Source organism: Macaca thibetana, chromosome 10, assembly GCF_024542745.1.
Source record: "Macaca thibetana thibetana isolate TM-01 chromosome 10, ASM2454274v1, whole genome shotgun sequence".
In the NCBI taxonomy this organism is placed as follows: domain Eukaryota; kingdom Metazoa; phylum Chordata; class Mammalia; order Primates; family Cercopithecidae; genus Macaca; species Macaca thibetana.
In genome coordinates, this window is record NC_065587.1 from 7,183,392 (window position 1) to 7,204,169 (window position 20,778).

General features: G+C 45.7%; 3 protein-coding genes across 3 annotated transcripts in view; 1 reads left to right on the forward strand and 2 right to left on the reverse strand.

The window, feature by feature from the left end:
* The window catches only part of PARVB (parvin beta), a 695,786-nt gene that overhangs the window by 544,363 nt on the left and 130,645 nt on the right, over positions 1-20,778 (reverse strand). The window lies entirely within an intron of this gene.
* Positions 1-20,778, reverse strand: part of SAMM50 (SAMM50 sorting and assembly machinery component) — a 718,434-nt gene that overhangs the window by 375,784 nt on the left and 321,872 nt on the right. The gene's annotated exons all lie outside the window — the stretch shown is intronic.
* Positions 1-20,778, forward strand: part of EFCAB6 (EF-hand calcium binding domain 6) — a 310,246-nt gene that overhangs the window by 192,881 nt on the left and 96,587 nt on the right. The window contains 3 exon segments of the mRNA XM_050805818.1: positions 915-1,048; positions 6,810-7,042; positions 17,173-17,269. Of these exon segments, the coding sequence (XP_050661775.1) occupies positions 915-1,048; positions 6,810-7,042; positions 17,173-17,269 (464 nt within the window).

Sequence of the window (20,778 nt, forward strand, 5' to 3'; positions counted from 1 at the left end):
TTCAGCTGTGCTGTCCACGATCTCTACCTCTCAGGTGAGCTGGGGACCCCTGAGCCTCACCGCCCTGTAGGTAAAGTGCGAGGGATGATAGGTTTTCTTGTGTGTAAACAAACATGAGGACCTTCTCCTGAGCATTGCTGGAAGGACCAAGAAACAGATGAAGGCCTCAGCATGTTACTTAACAGATACATGGTCAGGAAATAGCTGCTGAACTAATGACTGTTGAATGAATTCTATATTCTTATCTTTAGGACATGATTCCAGGAAACAAAAAAGAGGCAGGAATTCTCATTCTCCTCCTCTGGGAATTGGGAGATGAACCAGAGACACAGGACAAGTAAACATGCCAGGGTGCCAAGTGTGGTCTGTGAGGGTGAAAGGAGGCCCCACAGTCTGGAGCACGGTTCCTCCTGGAAGAGGAGGAAAGTGAGAATTGAAGGAAAAGAAACTAGATAGTAAGAAGGTCAATGCTGTGTTCAACTCACAGGAGGATACTGTATGGGGCTTCAACAGGATTTGGGACAGGCAGAGATAAAATGTTGGTGTAGAAATGAAGCTGGTGGGCCGGGCATGGTGACTCACACCTGTAATCCCAGCACTTTGGAAGGCTGAGGCAGGCAGGTCACCTGAAGTCAGGAGTTTGGCCAACATGGTGAAACCCTGTCTGAACTGAAAGTACAAAAATTAGCCAGGCGCGATGGCGGATGCCTGTAATCCCAGCTACTCAGGAGGCTGAGGCACGAGAATCTCTTGAACCCAGTAAGCAGAGGTTGCAGTGAGCTGAGATTGCACCACTGTACTCCAGCCTGGGCAACAAGAACAAGACTGTCTCAAAAAAAAAAAAAAAAAAAAAAAAAAAAGAGAATGAAGCTGATGGGCCCTAGTGGAAACCCTGATCTTTGTCACTGTTCCAGATCCTCCAATGAGAGGGCCGGAAACCACTCCACCGCAGCCTCCAACTCCTTCAAAAAGTTACGTGAACAGCCACTTCATCACCGCAGAAGAATGCCTGAAGCTTTTCCCCAGGAGGTTGAAGGAGTCATTCCGGGTAAACTGTGACTGTCTGGCACTGGGCTTCTCTAGGCTTCCCCTGCTCCCAACCATGCAGCCCAAGTGGGTGTGAGTCCTGGTGCAGGTCATGTCCCGGTCAGCCCGAGGGGCACAGAGCATTTCCCTCTGCAGACCCAGCATTGGTCAGAGAGAGGTGTGTGGGGAGGAAGGGGCTTCTTCCCTCCCTGAGGGACCCCTATGGACGCTTTGCTGGCAGAAGGGTAAGGAGACCCTTTTCATAGGAGGTGGGTGTTGGTGGGGAAGAAGCATGACAACCCATGGTACAGTGACTTTGAAACCCGTTCATCCATTCCTTCATTGATTCCCTCATCCATTCACCCACCAAACAAGTGTTATACACTTACTATGTGCTAGAATCTGTGCTAAATGCTGTGGATGAAAGCTACCAGCCCCGCCCCAGGGAGCTCCGTCTAATCCCAGACACAGATGGTAAACAGACAAGTCATATTCATAGTAACTGGCTGTCGTCGAAGGAACTGGAGCATCCTCTGGGGACACAGGGAAAAGAGCCCTTTAAGGAAGATTTCCCTGGAGGAGGTGTCCCCCACACTGAATCATAAGACCTAAGCATGGGCTGGCTAGGAAAGGAGGGAGCAAGCCTTAGATGAGGCAGCCTGAGCCAGGCCAGGACAGACAAGGCATGGGCTCTAGGGAAAAGCATAAGGCTTGTTGTGGTGGAGGTGTGCATGGTGCATGCAAGTAATAGACAAAACAGAAGTAGACAGCAGCCGTTCAAACATAGAGGCCAGTACAGGATGATCTGAGCTCTTTTTGTGATGAGAAGTAAAAGAGGGTGAATAAAGTTAGGGAGACCAATTCAATAAGCCGAACCTCGAGACAGGGCCAAGGGTACTGGGGAGTTAGACTGCGTCCTCACCCCGTGGGTGGAGGGAGCCCATCTGGAGGGAGCACATCTGGAGGCAGGATGGAGATGGGTGAAATCCAGAAGGGAAGGGGCAGGCGAGACACTGGGTATCAGAGCAGCCTCGGGGGCTGTGGGGAGGGCAGCACCCCATTTCCTGTGCTGTGAGGCATCCCCCGCAGACTGATCACCCCTGGAGATTCATTTTGGTTACCAGGCTCCCATTTCAACATGCATTTATGTTTATGATGGCAGCCTAGCTCAGACTTTCCAGCAGGGCTCAGACTTTGAACATTCTATCAGTTTTCAGAGCGAGCATTCTGATTTTTGGTTTGAGCAAATATGATCGCCATATGCATACATGGAGAAGGATTGGTCCTTATGATCTCATCCAGGCTAATGGCCGGCCAAGAGAAGTATTCTGGGAACCACTGGCCTGTGGGCTCCAGCGTGGAAGAGGAAGGGGTCATTTAGGTGGGGAGTGCCTGGTCCTCCAAAGGAAAGCCAGGCTGGGTGGGAGGCAGCAGCCATTGCAGGGAGAGAGGGCAGAGGGTAGGCAAAGGCTCCAGGAGCAGACACCCCTCTGTGCTGGCTGGCAGGGCACACTAACTGCAGAGGTCTGGCAGCTGCCTCCCTGCACTTGGCCCATTGCATTGCAGTCCCCCACGCTGTCCCCTCTCTCAGGCTGTCTCCTCTCCCTCGCACACTCCTCGCATCTCCCAGTGGGGGCCGTGGGAAGCCCAGCTCCACGCCGCACCGTTGCTTTCCTATCTTTACGAGCAGTGAAGCTTGGCTACAGTGAACATATATCCTGTGTTTTCCAAAATGATCTTTATTATAGATAATTAAATAATGAATTCATTCAACAGACCGTCACCGACACCCACTCTATCCCACTAGAGAATTTGTAAGCTAGTGGGTGAAACAGAGGAGTGAACCCCTAATTGCCAGTTTTTATGTGAGACAGGCTGGATGTGGGTTATGTCTGAGGCTCATGAGGACTTGGCTTGTGTCCTTGCAGGTATATGCAAAGTGAACAAAGCACGGGTCTCAATTTTTAAATGGGATGGTACAGTCACTTTTTATGATAGAGATGAAGTCTTGCCATGTTGCCCAGGCTGGTCTCAAACTCCTGGGCTCCAGTGATCCTCCCACCTCAGCCTCCCAAAGTGCTGGGATTACAGGTGTGAGCCACGGTCCCTGGCTTCATATATCTTTTAGAAACAAAAAGGATAAACCTATCAACCCACAAATAGGGTCACAGTACACTCAGTTCTCTGCAACTTCACTTTCCACTTCACAATTCGCCTTGGACCCCTGGTCCTCGCAGGACGGTCTTGTCCATGTGCATCTCTGACCAGAGCACCCACTGTGCTATCAGAATATGCCCTGCTCCTGCCTGGCCTGCCCACAGGATCTCTCGCCTCCTCACCCTTTCCTGCCTCTCAGCCTTCGCACATTCCGTTCCTTTGCTTGGATGGCACCTCCCCTTTGATCAGCGAACTCCTCCCCAAGCTTCTGGTCCTTCTCGAGCCCTTCACATCAGCTGAGAGGTTGGCCACTGCACATTCCCCTCTCTCCTCACGTCCCTCCCAGCATGCAGCCCAGAGGCTGCTGCAGTTGGATTCAACAGTGAGCCCCGAGCCATCTCTACATCATCCACCACAGTAACCCAAGGGGCTGCCACAGTGCCTGCCACACTGCACATGACCAATTTGTATTTGCACACCACACCTGATGCCAGGCAGCGAACTGGAGGACCACACACAGGGCCTCATGTATTCTGACACCTGCAACCACCTGTCAAATAGGTTTAGTGTTCCTGTGTTACAGCTGGAGATACTGAGGGTCAGAGACGGGGAGAAGGTGACCCAAAGCCACCTCTCTAGTACATGGCGCCGTCAGGAGCTGAAATAACACCGGCTCGATTCCAAAGCCTCTGTACTACCCACCAACATTGGGGAAGCTGAAGACTGAGGTTTGAGGAGTGATTAGTTTATAAACTTGTGAAGATTAGCCATGTATGATCTCATAGCATCTAGATTGTCCCTCGAGTCCAGAATCCAGGCTGGCCCCACACAGCCCTTACACCTCTGTCCCTGCAGTAATCACACTGGATTGCCATGATTTGCTTCCTGTCTTGCTTCCCTAGTAGACGGTGAGGACCTGGGTGTCAGGGGCCATGTTACAGTTATGGTGTCTCTGTACCCAGCAGAGTGCTCAGTGCCTGGGAAATGCTGCTCCTTCATGTCCAGAAACCCCCTCTCACAGACGTTGTGGTGAGCATGGCTCGGGGAGCTGGGGCTGCAACAGGGAACAGATCAGAGCCCAGCCTCACGCTTATGTTCTAGGGGGAAGTGCAGTGGACACAGAAACCTCTACTAGGGTCGGGCGCGGTGGCTCACGCCTGTAATCCCAGCACTTTGGGAGGCCGAGACGGGCAGATCACGAGGTCAGGAGATCGAGACCATCCTGGCTAACATGGTGAAACCCCGTCTCTACTAAAAAATACAAAAAACTAGCCAGGCGAGGTGGCGGGCGCCTATAGTCCCAGCTACTCGGGAGGCTGAGGCAGGAGAATGGCGTGAACCCGGGAGGTGGAGCTTGCAGTGAGCTGAGATCCAGCCACTGTACTCCAGCCTGGGCGACAGAGTGAGACTCCGTCTCAAAAAAAAAAAAAAAAAAAAGTAAAAAGAAACCTCTACTAGGTCAGGTGGTAACATGTGCCAAAGAGAAAAGTAGAGGATCGTGGGAGGCCACAAGCCTGTCAGGGCTGGTGCCACTGTACAGAAGAGTCAGGAAGTGCCTCTCTGGAGAGGGGACACTCGGACAGAGTCATGAAGGAGCCAGAGCCCTGCGGACACTGGAGAGGGCTCCCTGAAACACCCTGAAGCAGGCTTGGCCTGTTCAAAGAACAGCGAGGGGATGGGTGGGATGGGGGTGTAAACGGGTTTGTGGACCACAGCCAGGCCTTGGCCTTAGACTCTGAGTGAGATGGAGAGTCAAGAGGGGTGAGCAGAGGTGCCTCATGCATGACGTCGGCTGTAAGGGATTGCTTGGGGATGATTGCACAGAGCAGAGGCCACGGAGCCGATGATGGCAGCTGGGAGCCGTCGCAAGGTTCCTGCAGGAGTCCAGCAGCCTTGGGTGGGGGCCGAGGTGGTGGGCCTGGGAGAAAGGGTCCAGTGCTAATGCACTCTGAAGGGAGAACCAGCGGGATGTGTGGGCAGACTGGATGTGGGGGTGAGAGGAAGCCAGGGCTCAGAAGGGCTCCCAGGTTTGTGTCTGAGCAACTGGGAGGAAAGAGCTCCACTTACTGGAATGGGAAGACTTGCGAGGAGCAGGGTGGGCACAGAGGGTGGATGTCAGGAGTTTGATTTGGGCCATGCTCAGTTTGACATCCCAGAGAAAATGCCCCCAAACCACTGGAGATGTGAGGCTGTGGGTAGGGGGTCTTGGGGCTGGCAGTGTAGAGGGAATCATCAAGAAACAGATGGGCCTGCACCCCGGGAGGCCCCCTCCAGCAGAGTTAGACATCAGCCTCCCTGCCACACTGTATTGTCTCCCAGAGGCAGGGGCAGCATCTTTTAAATTGATTTCCACAGTATTCAGCATGGCAATTGCACATATTAGGTGCTGAATAATTTTTGGTGAATGAATACATGAGTGAATACAGAGAGCTTTCCACAAAATCCCTACACATTTGCATGAGACACTTGGGGTCACAGCAGGTCTTGCCTGATATCCTAAGTAACCTCTGTGGGAGAAGGCTGTAATAAGAGGGGACAAGAGCAATGCCGCCAGAACAGCCAGGTAACTCCCAGGTGAGGGGCTGCGTCAGGTGCCGATGGAACGAGGTGGGTTGGGGCCACATCAGCAACTTTTCAGTCCTGAGACCCGGAAAGCAGGTGCATGCGGGAAACAGGCGTCAGCCCCGGGCAGAGCCTTGCACTTGCTCTACGATCTTAGGCAAATGGCAAGCGCAACAAACAGCATTTTAGAGTGCCAAGAAACCCAGTCTCATTCTAAGCGCTTTGCATCATTAGCAAATTCACTCCTCACAAACATCCCAAGGAAGCAGGGACTATCATAGTCCCCATTGTACAGACGAGAAAACAGAAGCACCGCAAGGTTAACTATCTCACCCACGGTCGCGTTGCTAGTAAGTGGCAGAGCTGGGGTTTGCAACTGAGCCACCTGCCTGCAGAGTGCATGCTCTGTCATGCAGCAGGGTCTCTAGTCACGGGTTCCCTGGGAACCCTGAGCCTCTGTTTCCTCATCTGCAAAATAGGAATCCCTGTGCCCTCCAACCAGCGCGATGGGCTGAGCGGAAGTCCTTCGGATGTGGCAGGTTTGTGGATCCCAGACATGGCTGATCTCTATCACGGTCATCGAAACAGAGGCCTGGCCTTCAGGTGGCTCCTTGCCTGAGATTCAGTGCGGTATTTGTTTGCCTGTAGACAGAAGCAGCCAAACATGATGAAAGTGATATTAAAAATTGCGAGCAGGATGTTCATACACACCAGAAACCTCCAGCACTTTCTCCTTCCCTTCCTTCCTGGACTAGAAGTTTAAGCTCCACAAACCGAGTGTGTGGAAGGAAAAGAAAAGCAGTCTGTTCCTTTCCCTGAACTCTTAGCATTCAAAGAGGATTGTTTATATCCCCTGGCTAGCTGGAGAGCTTTATAATTTCTTGGGAAAAGCAAAGCATGGTGAGGATATTCCTGGAACAGCCGAGTCTCTAAAAGCAATAGTCAGGGCCCAGCCAAGCTGCCCCTCCTTGCGTGGAGATGAGGCTGTACACGTGGAGGTTTGCATGTGTTGCCGTTCGGCGCTCAAGGAGAAGGGCTTTGACTTGTGTGTGTGTTTTTTTTAGGACCCCTACTCTGCCTTCTTTAAAATAGACACTGACAGGGATGGCATAATCAACATGCATGACCTTCACAAATTGCTCGTGCACCTACTGTTTAATCTCAGAGACGACGAATTTGAGCGCTTCCTTGGCCTTCTTGGCTTGAGACTTAGTGTCACTTTAAATTTTCGGGAATTTCGAAATTTGTGTGAGAAGAGATCACTGAAAACAGATGAAGCACCTCAAAGACTCATTAGGTAAGAAGGCAGCACGGTTCCGTGTCTTTGATATATGCTGGCCCGTGCCACTGTGATGTCCGGTATTTCCATGGTGTCCGCAAAGGGATGCCAAGAATGGAGTGATTGTTTTCTTCTTTTTCTTGGTTCAGAAAAAGTCCTTCGAGGAATATGCATTCAGTGTAGAACAACCAGAAAATACAGCCCTGGTCTTACCACCTGTGAGCATCATTTTATATTTTGCTGGGTATCATTTCAGTCTTTTTTCATATGCATATACTTACATATGTGTGTGTGACACACTTATATAAATATATACATATATATGTGTATGTCTTTTTTCATATGCATATACTTATATATTCATATGTATATGAAAAAATGTATATACACACATACATACATATACTTATTTTTCTATGTATTAATCTGGGTTCAAAAATATATGCTTTTTGCTCAGTCCTTTAAAATTGACACTTAGGAGACCTATGAGCACAGCCTATCCTCTGTCCAAGGCTGGGCCCGTCCTCTGCAGGGGCAGGCGGAGGGCTGTGCACGAACTCCACGCAGATAAATCTTTGTCAAGTGAACACAGTAACCTTCTTTGGGAACTGATGCCTCCTACCTCCTCTTCACCTCCAGATGTTAATCTAGGTGATGGATGTGAATTTGGGGAACACAGACCGTCTCGTAATAATTGACAGGCACTGAGAAGCTATCTGTGCCAACTGCCTCAGGGGACTCAAGAACCTCCTCCAGACCCTCCCCAGGCAGTGCTGCCCCCTAGGCCCCTGCCCAGCCTATATGGCCTCACTCCCAGCCAGGAGAATCTCAGTGTCCAGCTGAGCTCCAACTCAGTGTTGTCTCCCAGGAAGCACGTACACTCCTTGAAGGCACAATGGGGCTACCATCCAACCCCATCCAACAGTGGCAGCAGGGGATCGCCTGTCCCCATTGGCTCCCTGCTGAGATCTGCTGAGAGCTGACATGCATGAATGAAGTAGCTAGTCAGCTCCTCCTTGACCAATTATTATTACATGAGTAATTGTGAAATGCTGTGTGCTATGCTAGTACCGAGGTGTGTCTTCTGATGTGATGATACAGCATCATAGTGACACTCACTATGCTGTTTTGCCCTTGAGGCACTCACAGTCCCCAGGGGTTCTAGACATTTATTGCTTCTACCTAGGCAAGGGCAGCTCCCTGAGAGTGGAGCCCTGGAAGCCACAGCCACTGTGCCAGACTGTTGTGACACTTGGGTAGGCTGCAGAAGGCCCTCTGATCTTGCACGCCGATTCTTCCTCCTGAATTCATAGGTTTTATTTTGTCTACACTAAAAAAAATAAATAAAAAAGCAAGCAAGAAAGAAAATGATGATAGCAAAAAGATCATCTAACACGTAAGTTGGACACCTGCTTCCCACGGCTCAGATTCTCAGGAGCTTTAATATGAGACTTCACTGCCTCACATTTAAACAAACAAACACAATTCTTCCCGAAAAATTCTCTGGAGAAAGTTCATTTTCCATTCTCTGCAGAACGAACATGGAAAATTTCAACCACAAAGTGCAGTTTTCCCATTCAGACGACTCAACCTTAGTACTTGTATGTATACGCTCATTCATCAAATATTTACTAAGGGCCTAGTATATGCTAGACATTGTCACAGAATTAGATAGTACAACAATGAATAAGACCCAGATGCTCCTTTGGAGGGGCTCAGGGTCGAGTATAAGACAGGTACAAAATAGAGGATGACTAAGTGCCACAGGAGCAGGAGGCACCTGTGAGTTGCTCAGGAAAAGGAGGGACATTTGAGCTGGGTCTTGAAGTTTGAGTAAGAGTTTGCCAGATGCAGGCTAGAGGAAGGGTCATTTCAGGCCAGGGAAGAACATTTGCGAGATCACAGAGGCAGGCGGGGGTGTTGAGCACATTCGGGAAACGAGGAGAGGATGCATGTGTGGGATCCACCTGCATGGTGGGCCTGGTTGGGGAGGAGGCCAGGAGGGCAGGAGGGTAGGCTGTGAAGGACATCACCTTCTATCGGTAGGCAGGGGAGGCGTATGCTATGGAGTGAGGGAGTCACACTGTGCTTTAGAAAGATCTTTCTGTGCCCCAGAGTGGAGTGTGGACACAAAGGAGGAGAGGCTGCAGCCCAGTGAGACCTGGCTTGGTCCCCGGGGTCTGGTGGACCCAAACCAAGGCACTGCTTCAGAAAGCTAAGCCCCCCTTGGCCAGGCGCTGTGCTGTGTTTCCTGAAGACATGTCCTTTAATACCCCAGCAGCCCTGAAAGAAGGCATTCCCAGCTGGCTTCACAGATGAAGGAGTGGGGGCTCAGAGAACAGTTGAAGATGTGTCCACAAGGACACAGATAATGAGCAGTGGGGCAGGCATTTGAGCCCAGGAGCTTGTTGGGAGGGGCTACCTCCTCTGCCTGGAAAGCCTGCCCTATTCCACCTCCACCACCACGCAGACCTGGATACCACCCCTTTCTAGAAGCCTTCCTGCCCTCTTGGTTGGGCCCCTCTGCTCTCTGGGTCTTCACTTTCCACCCACATCATAAAACCACAATACTTTGGAAAACGTTGAGAGTTCATAACCTTGCTGAAAAGAGGACACTATCATGTTAGCTTCATAACTGCAAAACATTTTCATTTTAAGATATATAAATACCAAGTAGAATGATTGGTCCAATGACTTATTCCTTTTTTTTCTACTTCTTCAATTCCCTTCCAGTCCTTATTTAAAACACACTTGCCTTGACCATTTATCCACTTACAGCCTGCATGGAGTACATTTTGATGCACAAACGTCCTAAAAGATGAAAGAAAATTCTCATGTGTCCTTTTAGCAAAATTAGATAGTCCATCGCCAAATACTGCATGATCAGCTCCTTCGTGTTGGATGACTAACTGAATGAAAATACCAAATTTCCTTTTCTATCCTTAGAAATATATCATTCAGTCATCAAGCGCTTTGGCTGATGTGATCAATGTCACCATCATCTTTGGAATCTAGAGTGCTGTTCTGTCTCTATATGCCTTTCTCTTCTGAATCATCTCATAATTGTGAAATCTCTTCCTATCTCAGATTTTCTTCCCTTAGCCATTTGGGCATAAAGAAGGAATTCTGAATTTCCAGCTGCATTCAGTGAAATCTAATACAACACCCCAAGCATGGTGTCATTGTCTTCTTTTATACACTCTTGAGAAATACTGTAGAACTTTGGGCACCGCAGCAAGAACACTGAAGGGTGATGTCCTAGTGGTGGTTCATTTCAACAGGTGATTCTATCATTTTGGTTTTGTTGTTCTCTCTCTCTCTCTCTCTTTTTAGCAAAGCTGGGAACAGTTGAAGAGTAATAATGAAATATTTAGGATAATATAGTATATTATTTAGGTTAGATATAGTAAGATTAAAATCAACATCACCAAGACCACATAACTTGTCATAGATATATAAGCGGGTTTAATGGATTCAGATGATAATTGCAAAATAGAATGAATTGTTTGTTTGAGACAGAGTTTCGCTCTTGTCACCCAGGCTGGAGTGCAATGGCGCCATCTCGGCTTACTGCAACCTCCGCCTCCTAGGTTCAAGCGATTCTTCTGCCTCAGCCTCCCAAGTAGCTGGAACTACACGCCCGGCTAATTTTTTGTATTTTTAGTAGAGATGGGGTTTCACCATGTTGGCCAGGCTGGTCTCAAACTCCTGACCTCAGATGGTCTACCTGCCTTGGCCTCCCAGAGTGCTGGGATTACAGGCATGAGTCACTGCACCTGGCCAGAATGAGCTTTATTTTATTAAAAAATAATAATAATAAATAAAATAAGTAATTTATTTTGGAAGACATCTAAGAATAATAAAAGTCATTAATACCAACCGTGATTTTGGTAACATGGCCCTGTTAACCTCATAAAATGACTTAGGAATATTCCTTTCTCTTCCATTTTCTGTATTGTGTAGAATTGTTATTCTTTCTTAGACATTTGATTGAATTAACCAGTGAAGTCATCAAGTCCTGGAACGTCCTTTGTAGGTTTGTAACTATAAATCCAGTTAATTTAATAGTTATTGGATTATTCAGAGTTTCTATTTCGTCTCAAGTGAGTTTTGCTAATTTGCATCTTTCAAGATGTTGGTCATCAGAGTTGTCAAATTCATGGAATTAATATGGTTCATAATGTTCTTTTATTGTTTTTTAAGTATCTGTGAAGTATTTAGTGAGATTCCTTATTTCATTTATGACTTTCATAGTTGATCTCTTTTCTCCTTTCTTCTTCAGCTCAGCTAAGTCTTCTCACTTTCATAGATCTTTTAAAAGAACTAGCTTTTGTTTTATTGATTTTTCTCTATTTTTCTGATTTCAATTTTATTGATTTTTGGTCTTTATTATTTCCTTCTTTCTGCTTGTTTTGGATTCAGTTTCTCTTTTATATTTCTTAAATTGGAAACCCATAGTTTTTATTAGAGTCCTTTTTTCTCTCATATAAACCATTAATGTAATGTATTTCCCTGTAGGCACTGATGTAGCTGCATTTCACAAATTTGGATATGTTGTAGTTTTTATTTCTATTCATTTCAAATTATTTTCTAATTTCCCTTAAGACTTCCTCTTAGATCCATGGATTGTTTAGAAGTATGTTGTTTAATTTCAAAATATTTGCATAGTGTTCAGGCCAGATGTGGTGGCTCATGCCTGTAATCCCAGCACTTTGGGAGGCTGAGGTGGGCAGATCCCTTAAGATCAGGAGTTCAAGACCAGTCTAGTCAGCATGGCAAAATCCCATCTCTACTAAAGAGACAAAAATAAATAAGCCAGCCAGGCGTGGTGGTGGGTGCCTATAATTTCAGCTACTCGGGAGGCTGAGACAGAAGAATTGCTTGAACCTGGGAGGTGGAGATTGCAGTGAGCTGAGGTTGCACCACTGCACTCCAGCCTGGGTGACAGAGTGAGACTCTGTCTCAAAAAAAAAAAAAAAATGCATAGTGTTTAAATATTGTTCTGTTATTGACTATAATTTAATTCTGTTGTGGTCAGAGAACATATCTTGTGTGATATTAATTCTTTTTAATTAGTTAAGGTTTGTTTTATGACCCTGGATATGGTCTGTCTTGGTAAATATTCTGTGTATACTTGAAAATAATGTGTATTCTGGTGCTGTTGGGTGGAGTGTTCTGTAAATGTCAGATCAAGTTGGTTATTAATGTTGTTCAGGTCTTCTATATTCTTGATTATTTTCTGTCTCCTTATTCTATTAATTACTAAGAGAGGAGTGTTGAAGTCTCCAGCAATACTTTTGAGTTTGTCTATTTCTTTTTCTAGTACTATTAATTTATGCTTCATGTATTTTAAACTCTGAGAAAAAAATGTGTATTATAATTTCCTAGGTATTTACCACTTCTGTTGCTATTCTTCTCTTTCTGAAGTTCTAAGTTTCTCTCAGCTATCATTCTTCTTCCCCTGAAGAACTTCCTATAGGACATCTTTTAGAGCAGGTCTGTTGGAGACAAATTGTCTTAGTTTTGTTCAATTTATAATATCTTTTTTTACTCTTTATTCTTGAAAGATATTTTTGCTGGATATAGAGTTTGGGGTTGACAATTCTTTTGTTCCAGCACTTTAAAAATGTTGTTCCATGGTCTTATGGCCTCCATAATCTGTGGCAAGAAGTATGCAAATATTCCATTTTCTCATATTTAATATGCCATTTTTCCCAGACTTCTTTTCTTTTCTTCTCTTTTCTTCTCTTTTCTTTTCTTCTCTTTTCTTCTCTTTTTTTAACTAGATCTCTCACTCTGTCACCCAGACTGGAGTGCAGCGGTGCGATCACAGCTCACTGCAACTTTGACCTCCCAGGTCCAAGTGATCCACCTCAGCCTCCCAAGTAGCTGCAATCACAGGTGAGCACCATCATGCCTACATTTTGTATTTTTTCTAGAGACAGGGTCTTGTCATGTTGCCCATGCTGGTCTCGAACTCCTGAGTTCAAGCAATCCTCCCATCTCAGGCTCCCAAAGTGCTTGGATCACAGGCATGAGCCACCGTACCAGGCCATTCACACTACTTTAGATATTTTTTTTTAATCTTTAGTTTTTCAGACAATTGAGTATAATTTATGATTTGATTTGTTTGACGGTGGGTTTTTTGGTGGTTTTTGTTTGTTCTTTTTTTTTTTAATCTCTTTTTGGATTTACTGAGCTTCTTAAATCTGTAAATTTATGTTTAATGCCAAATTTGTGGTGTTTTCAGCTATTATTTTTAAAAATACTTTTTCTGTACCCATCTTTTTCTTCTCCTTTTGGTACCTCAATGACATGAAGCTTAGACCTTTTGGTTTTGTATCACAGGTTTTGTATCTCTGAGACTATGTTATTTTTATTTTCTCTTTCGTTCAGTTTGAGAGATTTCTATTCATGAGTTTTCAAGTTTGCTGACTCCTCTGTCATTCCATTCTGCCGCTGAGCCAATCCAGTGAATGTCATTTCAGTTACTGTATTTTGGTTATTTCCTTTTTCCTTCTTCTTTCTTTCAAGTTTGTTTGCTCTTACTCCATGAATATAATAGCTGCTTTACAATCTGATAATTTCAACGTCTAGTTCATCTTGGGGTTGGTATCTGTTGTCTTTTACCTTGAGCATTATTGAGATTTTTCTGTTTTTTTATATCACTTTGGACTGTATCCTAGATACTTTAACTGTTTTGTTATGACACTCTGGTTCTGTTAAAATCCTCTGTAGTGTGTTGATTTTTTTTTTTTTTGTCATTATTTTAGCAGGCAATCAGCCTAGTTAGTTTTAGACTGCAAGTCCTAACGTGCCTTCTGTGGTTTTAATGTCAATTTTGTTTTCAAAGTCATTGCAGTACTCTTCAGGGAAACCCACGTGTGCACCACCCAGAAGTCAGTCTTAACTACACAGTAATCATGTTCTCAAAGCCTGTTGCTATGCTGCTTGGGGTCAGTTCTACACCTGCACACATCAGAGGTGAACCTGGAACTTCCTGCACAGATGTCCCTTCCTCTAACTCTCTCTTCTCTATGATCTCCCCCACACTCTGTAGCCTCCAAGGGCTGCTTTTCTGCATCTTCTGGCTAGAAAATCTTAGGTTTTAGCTTATCTGTGTTGCTATTCATGTCTCATGATGCGGGTCACCTTCAGGGCCCTAGTGAGAGAAAAAAAAAAAAGAGAGAGAGAGAAAATTAACATGGATTTCCCAACATTCCTTGAATCACAGGAACCCTTTTTCTCATTTTTTCTAGTTAGAGAAAATTTTAACGTTTTGGCCACTGCTATCATGGGCACCACTACAAAAGTGCAGTCTCAGAATTGGGCTGGGAGAGTAAACAGAGACAAAAACGGGAATTCCTGCCGCTGTCTCCTGAAGAGGCCCTCCATCCTGTCCTAGCTCTTTGGTCAGAAAGTCAGCCTTTCTTTTGGACCTTTTTCTGTTCACATCTGCTGCACAGTTCCAGAATTAGGACTGCTCTTGACTCTTAAGCTGGGAACATGGGAGGAAAGCCCCATGAAACTCATAACTTTGTCATTCTTCAAGTTTTTATTTCTCTTTCCATCAGCCTCTTATTATTTACCTTTTAGTGTCCTCAGATAGTTGCATTTTGTATTCTGTGTAGGATGTTGGGTTGTCGTAAGAAGGAGAGAAAGGGTGAAGTGTGCCTACTCCATCCTAACTGGGACCGGAAGCACCTCCCAAGACCCTGGTACTGCCTGGAGTGTGTTCCCTGAAGTCTTCACGCAGCTGTCAAAGAGCCGCTCCCTGGTCTTCCTGACGAAGTCGCCCCCGCCCCATCATTCTGGGTCCCATGCAGTATCTGAAGTTATCTGAGTCTCTTTCTTTTCTTTTCTTCTTTTCTTTTGTTTTCTATTCTTTTCTTTTCTTTTCTTTTCTTTCTCTTCTCTTCTCTTCTATTCTCTTTTCTCTCTCTCTCTCTCTCTTTTCTTTCTTTTTTTTGAGATGGAGTCTTACTCTGTCACCCAGACTGGAGTGCAGTGGCATGATCTCAGCTCACTGCAAACTTCGCCTCCCAGATTCCAGTGATTCTTCTGTCTCAACCTCCCAAGTAGCTGGGATTATAGGCGTGCACCACCATGCCCAGCTAATTTTTGTATTTTTAGTAGAGACAGGGTTTCACCATGTTGGCCAGTCTGGTCTCGAACTCCTGACCTCGTGATCTGCCCACCTCAGCCTCTCAAAGTGCTGGGATTACAGGCATGAGCCACCGCGCCCGGCCGAGTCACTTATTTTTCTTGTGTGTTTGTTGTAAGTTTCTGCATCACAGTGTAAGCTCCTTGGGAACGTGGACTCTGTCCGCATTGCTAGTCATTGTGTCTGCAGGGCCTAGAGCAGCACATAGCGAGTGTTCCTATGAATCTGTGACTGAGGAGCTGGCTGATAGGAAGGAAGGCTGGATCTGACTGATTGTCAAGATTTAACAAGCTGGGCAATAGGAGAGGAATTAAGTAACCACCGGAAAACCTCCTGATCTCTCGAGAGGGACAAGTATGTAAAATGAGAAAGGGGAAAATAGATGGAAAAGCAGTAGGATTCATTGGTTTGCTCATGGATAATTAAGGAAATAATCAAGCCTTATAACCTGGAAAAGAAATCAGGGTGTGGAAAGCAGGGGGCCTAGGGCTGTTTGGATATGCGTTTCGACAGTGAAATCAACTGGGATCCACTGACTTTGCTGAGATAGCACATGCCCCTCGCGGGCTCTCTGACAGCACTTTGGGGAGGCTCAGGTGAGTCCTCTGGTGCAGGTGGGATTTAGGAGGAGTCTAAACGTGAAGGCAGGGCAATAGACATCATTAGGACTTACAGTCCTTTTAAGCAAAAATTGTAAAAACGCAACATAATTCCATCAATCTTCCAAAGCCTTACGTGGTCAAGTAGTGAGAGGGGATTGGCTGGTTGAGTTTGGATCCCTTTCCACCCTCGAAATTCCATGATTCTGCAGAGTCCGGTAGGCAGTTGGAGAAAGATGGCACAGAAAAGCAGGTGAGGGTGTAGTACCGGTGGTGCAGACTCATAGGCAAGCAGCGTCAAGGCTGTAGTTGGGGACGTTGGAAGAGATGACCTCTCAGAAGAGAGTGGGGAGAGACAGCACTGTCAAGGGCAGGGGGAGGCAGGTGGAGAAGGAAAATCACAGTGACTGCAGTTTACACTGGCCGGGCGCCAGGGTGGGTGTGCACATGGGCTTTACACATTTTCCTCCATTCCTACTTTGTTCTAGTGCGTGGAAAGATCCAGGGCATCCCAGCCCCTCCAGCCTCAGCCTTTATTGTGCTTTACTGTGGCCTAGCAGGGACCTGTGAGCACAGGGTCTTTTTTTAAGTGTCCATCCTGTGAGTAAATATGACAGAATTTTGATCCTTTTTATTTATTTTTATTTTTGAGATAGAGTCTCGCACTCTCCCCCAGACTGCAGTGCAATGGCACGATCTCAGCTTACTGCCAACTCCACCTCCCAGGTTCAAGCAATGCTCCTGCCTCAGCCTCCCGAGTAGCTGGGATTACAGGCATGTTTCTACCATGTCCAGCTCATTTTTGTAGTTTTAGTAGAGACAGGGTTTCACCATGTTGGCCAGGCTGATCTCGAACTCTTGACCTCAAGTCATCCACCCGCCTTGACCTCCCAAAGTGTTGGGATTACAGGCGTGAGCCAGCACGCCCAGCCCTATCTTTAAATCCTACAAGCCTCACCTTGGAAAATGAGCTGAGAAGTTCCCCCAGTGTTTCTCAACCATTTCCTGTAGTCTCCATTATCTCTCCAACTTGCAAATTCAGAAATAAAAGTTTTTAGCTGTTTTCCTCCCAAGACACTTAATGTTACATTGTGTTTTCCCCCTTCTGAGAATAAATGAGCCCTGTTTGTTTTGTGTGCTGAAAAAAAAAAAGTTGAATAGCATTTATCTGAAAATAAACAAGGACTTACACAATGTCAGAAGACTTCCCTGACGTGCAGCTGGAGAAATAAGACTGTATTTTAAGAATTAAGTTAAACCAGATGTGAAATAACAGACTTTAATGGTGTCCTTGAAACAAACAGGGGGGATAGGGAAACCCCTTGGGAGATTAATGAACCCATTAAATTTCAACACAGTTATTTATTATTTTTTTTTCTTTTAAGACCAAAACAGAAGGTCGCGGATTCAGAACTAGCTTGTGAACAGGCTCATCAGTATCTTGTTACCAAAGCAAAAAACAGATGGTCAGACTTGTCTAAGGTAAGAAAATGATTATTTCCTTAAAAGGAAAGAAAATCGATTTCAATGTTGCAAGATCACTGGGATGATGAAGCTGTTCAGATCCAGCTGCTAAGATGGGAAAACAATTCTGTATACCCAGTGTGGGGACTCCTGCTATTCTTAAAAGATTTTTTCAAACTAAATTCTCACATTCAAGGTCAGGTGAGGTTTAGAAAGATAAGGAATTGTTGGAGTTACATGAACAGAAATTCCTGGCATTACCTCAGGCTTGATATGAGTTAAAAATGTATTCGGTTGGTGCAAAAGTCATCACGGTTTTGGCCATTACTTTAACGGAAAAACCACAATTTCTTTTCACCAACCTAATACATGAAAAATATAAGATGCTGTTGTACTTAATTTTATACAATATAAACATAAATTTTAAAGAGCTGTTTCTTCCTGTCTTGCCAAAATTATAGAAGCACATGTATAAGGCAGATACCCTCCATGTGTAATCATGTAAACTGTGATTATGGTATTGAGATGGGGCTGTCTAATCCAACAGGGCCAATGACAGCCAGACCTACAGGATAATAGAACTGCACGTGCAAAACCGAGTTTGTCCTGAAATCTAGGCTGTGAGATCACCACTTTATAATGCAACAAGAAGGCAATAGCTTCCCTCTAATAAGTAATTTTTTAAACTGCATTATGGAAATATTTTCACATTATTTTGAAAAATATCTCCACTTCGTTTCATTTGGTCATTTTCTTTCTGTGTTTGCTCTTTCTTGGCCTGTGCCCAAAACGAAGGTTTGTCTTTGAAGTGCTGCTGACCTCTTGGGACTGTCTCTACCCAGCCTCCTGTCCCGCTCAGAGTGGACTGTCAGTGCCGTAGACTCCACAGAGTGGACCGTCTGTGCCGCGGGCTCCACAGAGTGGACTGTCTGTGCCGCGGGCTCCACAGAGTGGACCGTCTGTGCCGCGGGCTCCACAGAGTGGACCGTCTGTGCCGCGGGCTCCACAGAGTGGACTGTCTGTGCCGCGGGCTCCACAGAGTGGACTGTCTGCTGTGGCTCTATAGAGTGGACTGTCTGTGCCGCGGGCTCCACAGAGTGGACTGTCTGTGCCGCGGGCTCCACAGAGTGGACTGTCTGTGCCGCGGGCTCCACAGAGTGGACTGTCTGTGCCGCGGGCTCCACAGAGTGGACTGTCTGCTGTGGCTCTACAGAGTGGACTGTCTGTGCCGCGGGCTCCACAGAGTGGACTGTCTGTGCCGCGGGCTCCACAGAGTGGACTGTCTGCTGTGGCTCTATAGAGTGGACTGTCTGTGCCGCGGGCTCCACAGAGTGGACTGGCTGTGCTGTGGGCTCCATAGAGTCGACTGTCTATATTGTGTCCTCTATGGAGTGAACTGTCTGCGCTGGCCCACGCCAACCAATCACACAGACTGGAGCTCTGTGTGGCCCACTTTCAGAGCGGCCCTCCAAGTTCAGGGGTTCAGGGCAGGGTCTGCACTAGAAACTGCACCTGACCCAGTGAACACCAGCTGAGAAGAAAGCAGGGTGCACTATTTGGCATCATCCTCCACACCTTCTCTACCAACTTCTCTTTAACCTTCCTCTCACTTGGGTCTGACTTAAAAAGAGATGAGACCCTTTGCTCTCCAGCCAGCCTTGTCTCTCAGCTGACCCTAGACTCTCTCTTCCTTCCTCCACACTCCCAGTTGCCAATCTTCTCCTGGTCTCTTTCTCCTCCCGTCCTGCAGTCTGCCCTCTCAGGACGGTCAGACCAGCCTCCTGGCCCTCATCTGCTGCTGCTGCTCTCTGTGGACCCCAGGGACTCCTGAGGGCCAATTCCAGGGCCCTTTCCAGCTTCATCCTTCCCTGCTTGGATTTATTCAGCACATATTGTGCACCAGTAATGCACTGGGATGTAGTGGTAACCATGGTCAGTCTGATCCCATCTCATGGAGATCACGCACCAGTGGAGGTGACAGTCAATGAGCAACAAAGCAGATCAGTGCTGTGAAAAAAATAGTGATAAACACTGTTGGAGGGTGAGTGACAGGTGGGTTGGCAAGGCCTTGGTTTCTGCAGTCAAGCCGTGGAATGAGAGTTCCTGTTGCTCCACATCCTCACTAGCATTTAGTGTTGTCAGTGTTCTAGATTTTGGCCATTCTAATAGGGGTGTAGTGGTATCTCATTGCTGTTTAATTTGCATGTTTCTGATGATATATGATATGGAGCATCTTTTCTTATGCTTATTTGCCATCTTTCCATATATACTTTAGTGATGTATCTGTTAAGTTTTGGGCCCATTTTTTAATTGGACTGTTTCTTTTCTTCTTCTTGTTGGGTTTTAAGAGTCCTTTATCAGATATATCTTTCATGCATATTTTCTCCCAGTCTGTGGCTTGTCTTTCATTTTCATGACAGTGTCTTTTGCAGAGCAGATATTTTTAATTTTAATGAAGCCCAGCTCATGAATTCTTTCTTTCTTGGATTATATCTAACAAGTCACTGCCAAACTCAAGGTCATCTAAATTTTTTCCTATGTTGTCTTACAAGAGTTTTATAGTTTTGTATCTTACAGTTAGGTTTGTAATCCATTTGAGTTAATTTTTGTGAAGGGTATAAGGTCTGTGTCTAGATTCATTTATTTGAAGGTAGATGTCCAATTGTTCCTGCACCATTTGTTGAAAAGACTGCCTTCGCTCTGTTGAATTGCTTTTGCCCCTTTGTCAAGGATATGTTGATTATGTGGGTCTGTTTCTGGACTCTCTATTGTGTTCCCCTGCTCTACTTGTCTTTTCTTTAACCAATATCACTGTCATGATTACTGTAGCTTTATAGTAAATCTTGACATCAGGTAGTGTCAGTTCTCCAAGTTTGTTGTTGTTGTTGTTGTTGTTTTCAGTATTGTGTTGACTATTCTAAGTTTTTGCATCTCCATATAAACTAGAGTAAGTTTATGGATCTCTACAACACAATTTGCTGGGATTTTGATTGGGATTGAATTGAACCTATATTTGATGCTATTGAGCCTTCCTATCCATAAACATGGAATATCTCTATTTAGGTTTTGCAAACATAAAACATTTCTCATCAGAGTTTTGTAGTTTTCATTATATAGCTCTTGCATGTAAGAGCTCTTGTAAATAAGACCAGGCTGGTTTGGAATTCCTGGCCTCAAGCGGTCCCCCTACCTCAGCCTCCCAAGTAGCTGGGATAACAGGTGCACACCACCATTCCTGGCTAATGTTTTATTAGATTTATACCTAAGTATTTCATTTTGGGGGGTGCTAATGTAAATGGTATTGTAGTTTTCTTTAACTTTTATTTTAGGTTCAGGGATACGTGTGCAGGTTTGTTATATAAGTAAATTCATGCCATGGGGGTTTGTCATACAGATTATTTTGTCACCCAGGTACTAAGCTTAATACCCAATAGTTATCTTTCCAAATCTTCTCTCTCTTCTCCCCCTCCACCCTCAAGTAGGTCTCAGTGCCTATTGTTCCCTTCTTTGTGTCAAAGTGTTCTCAC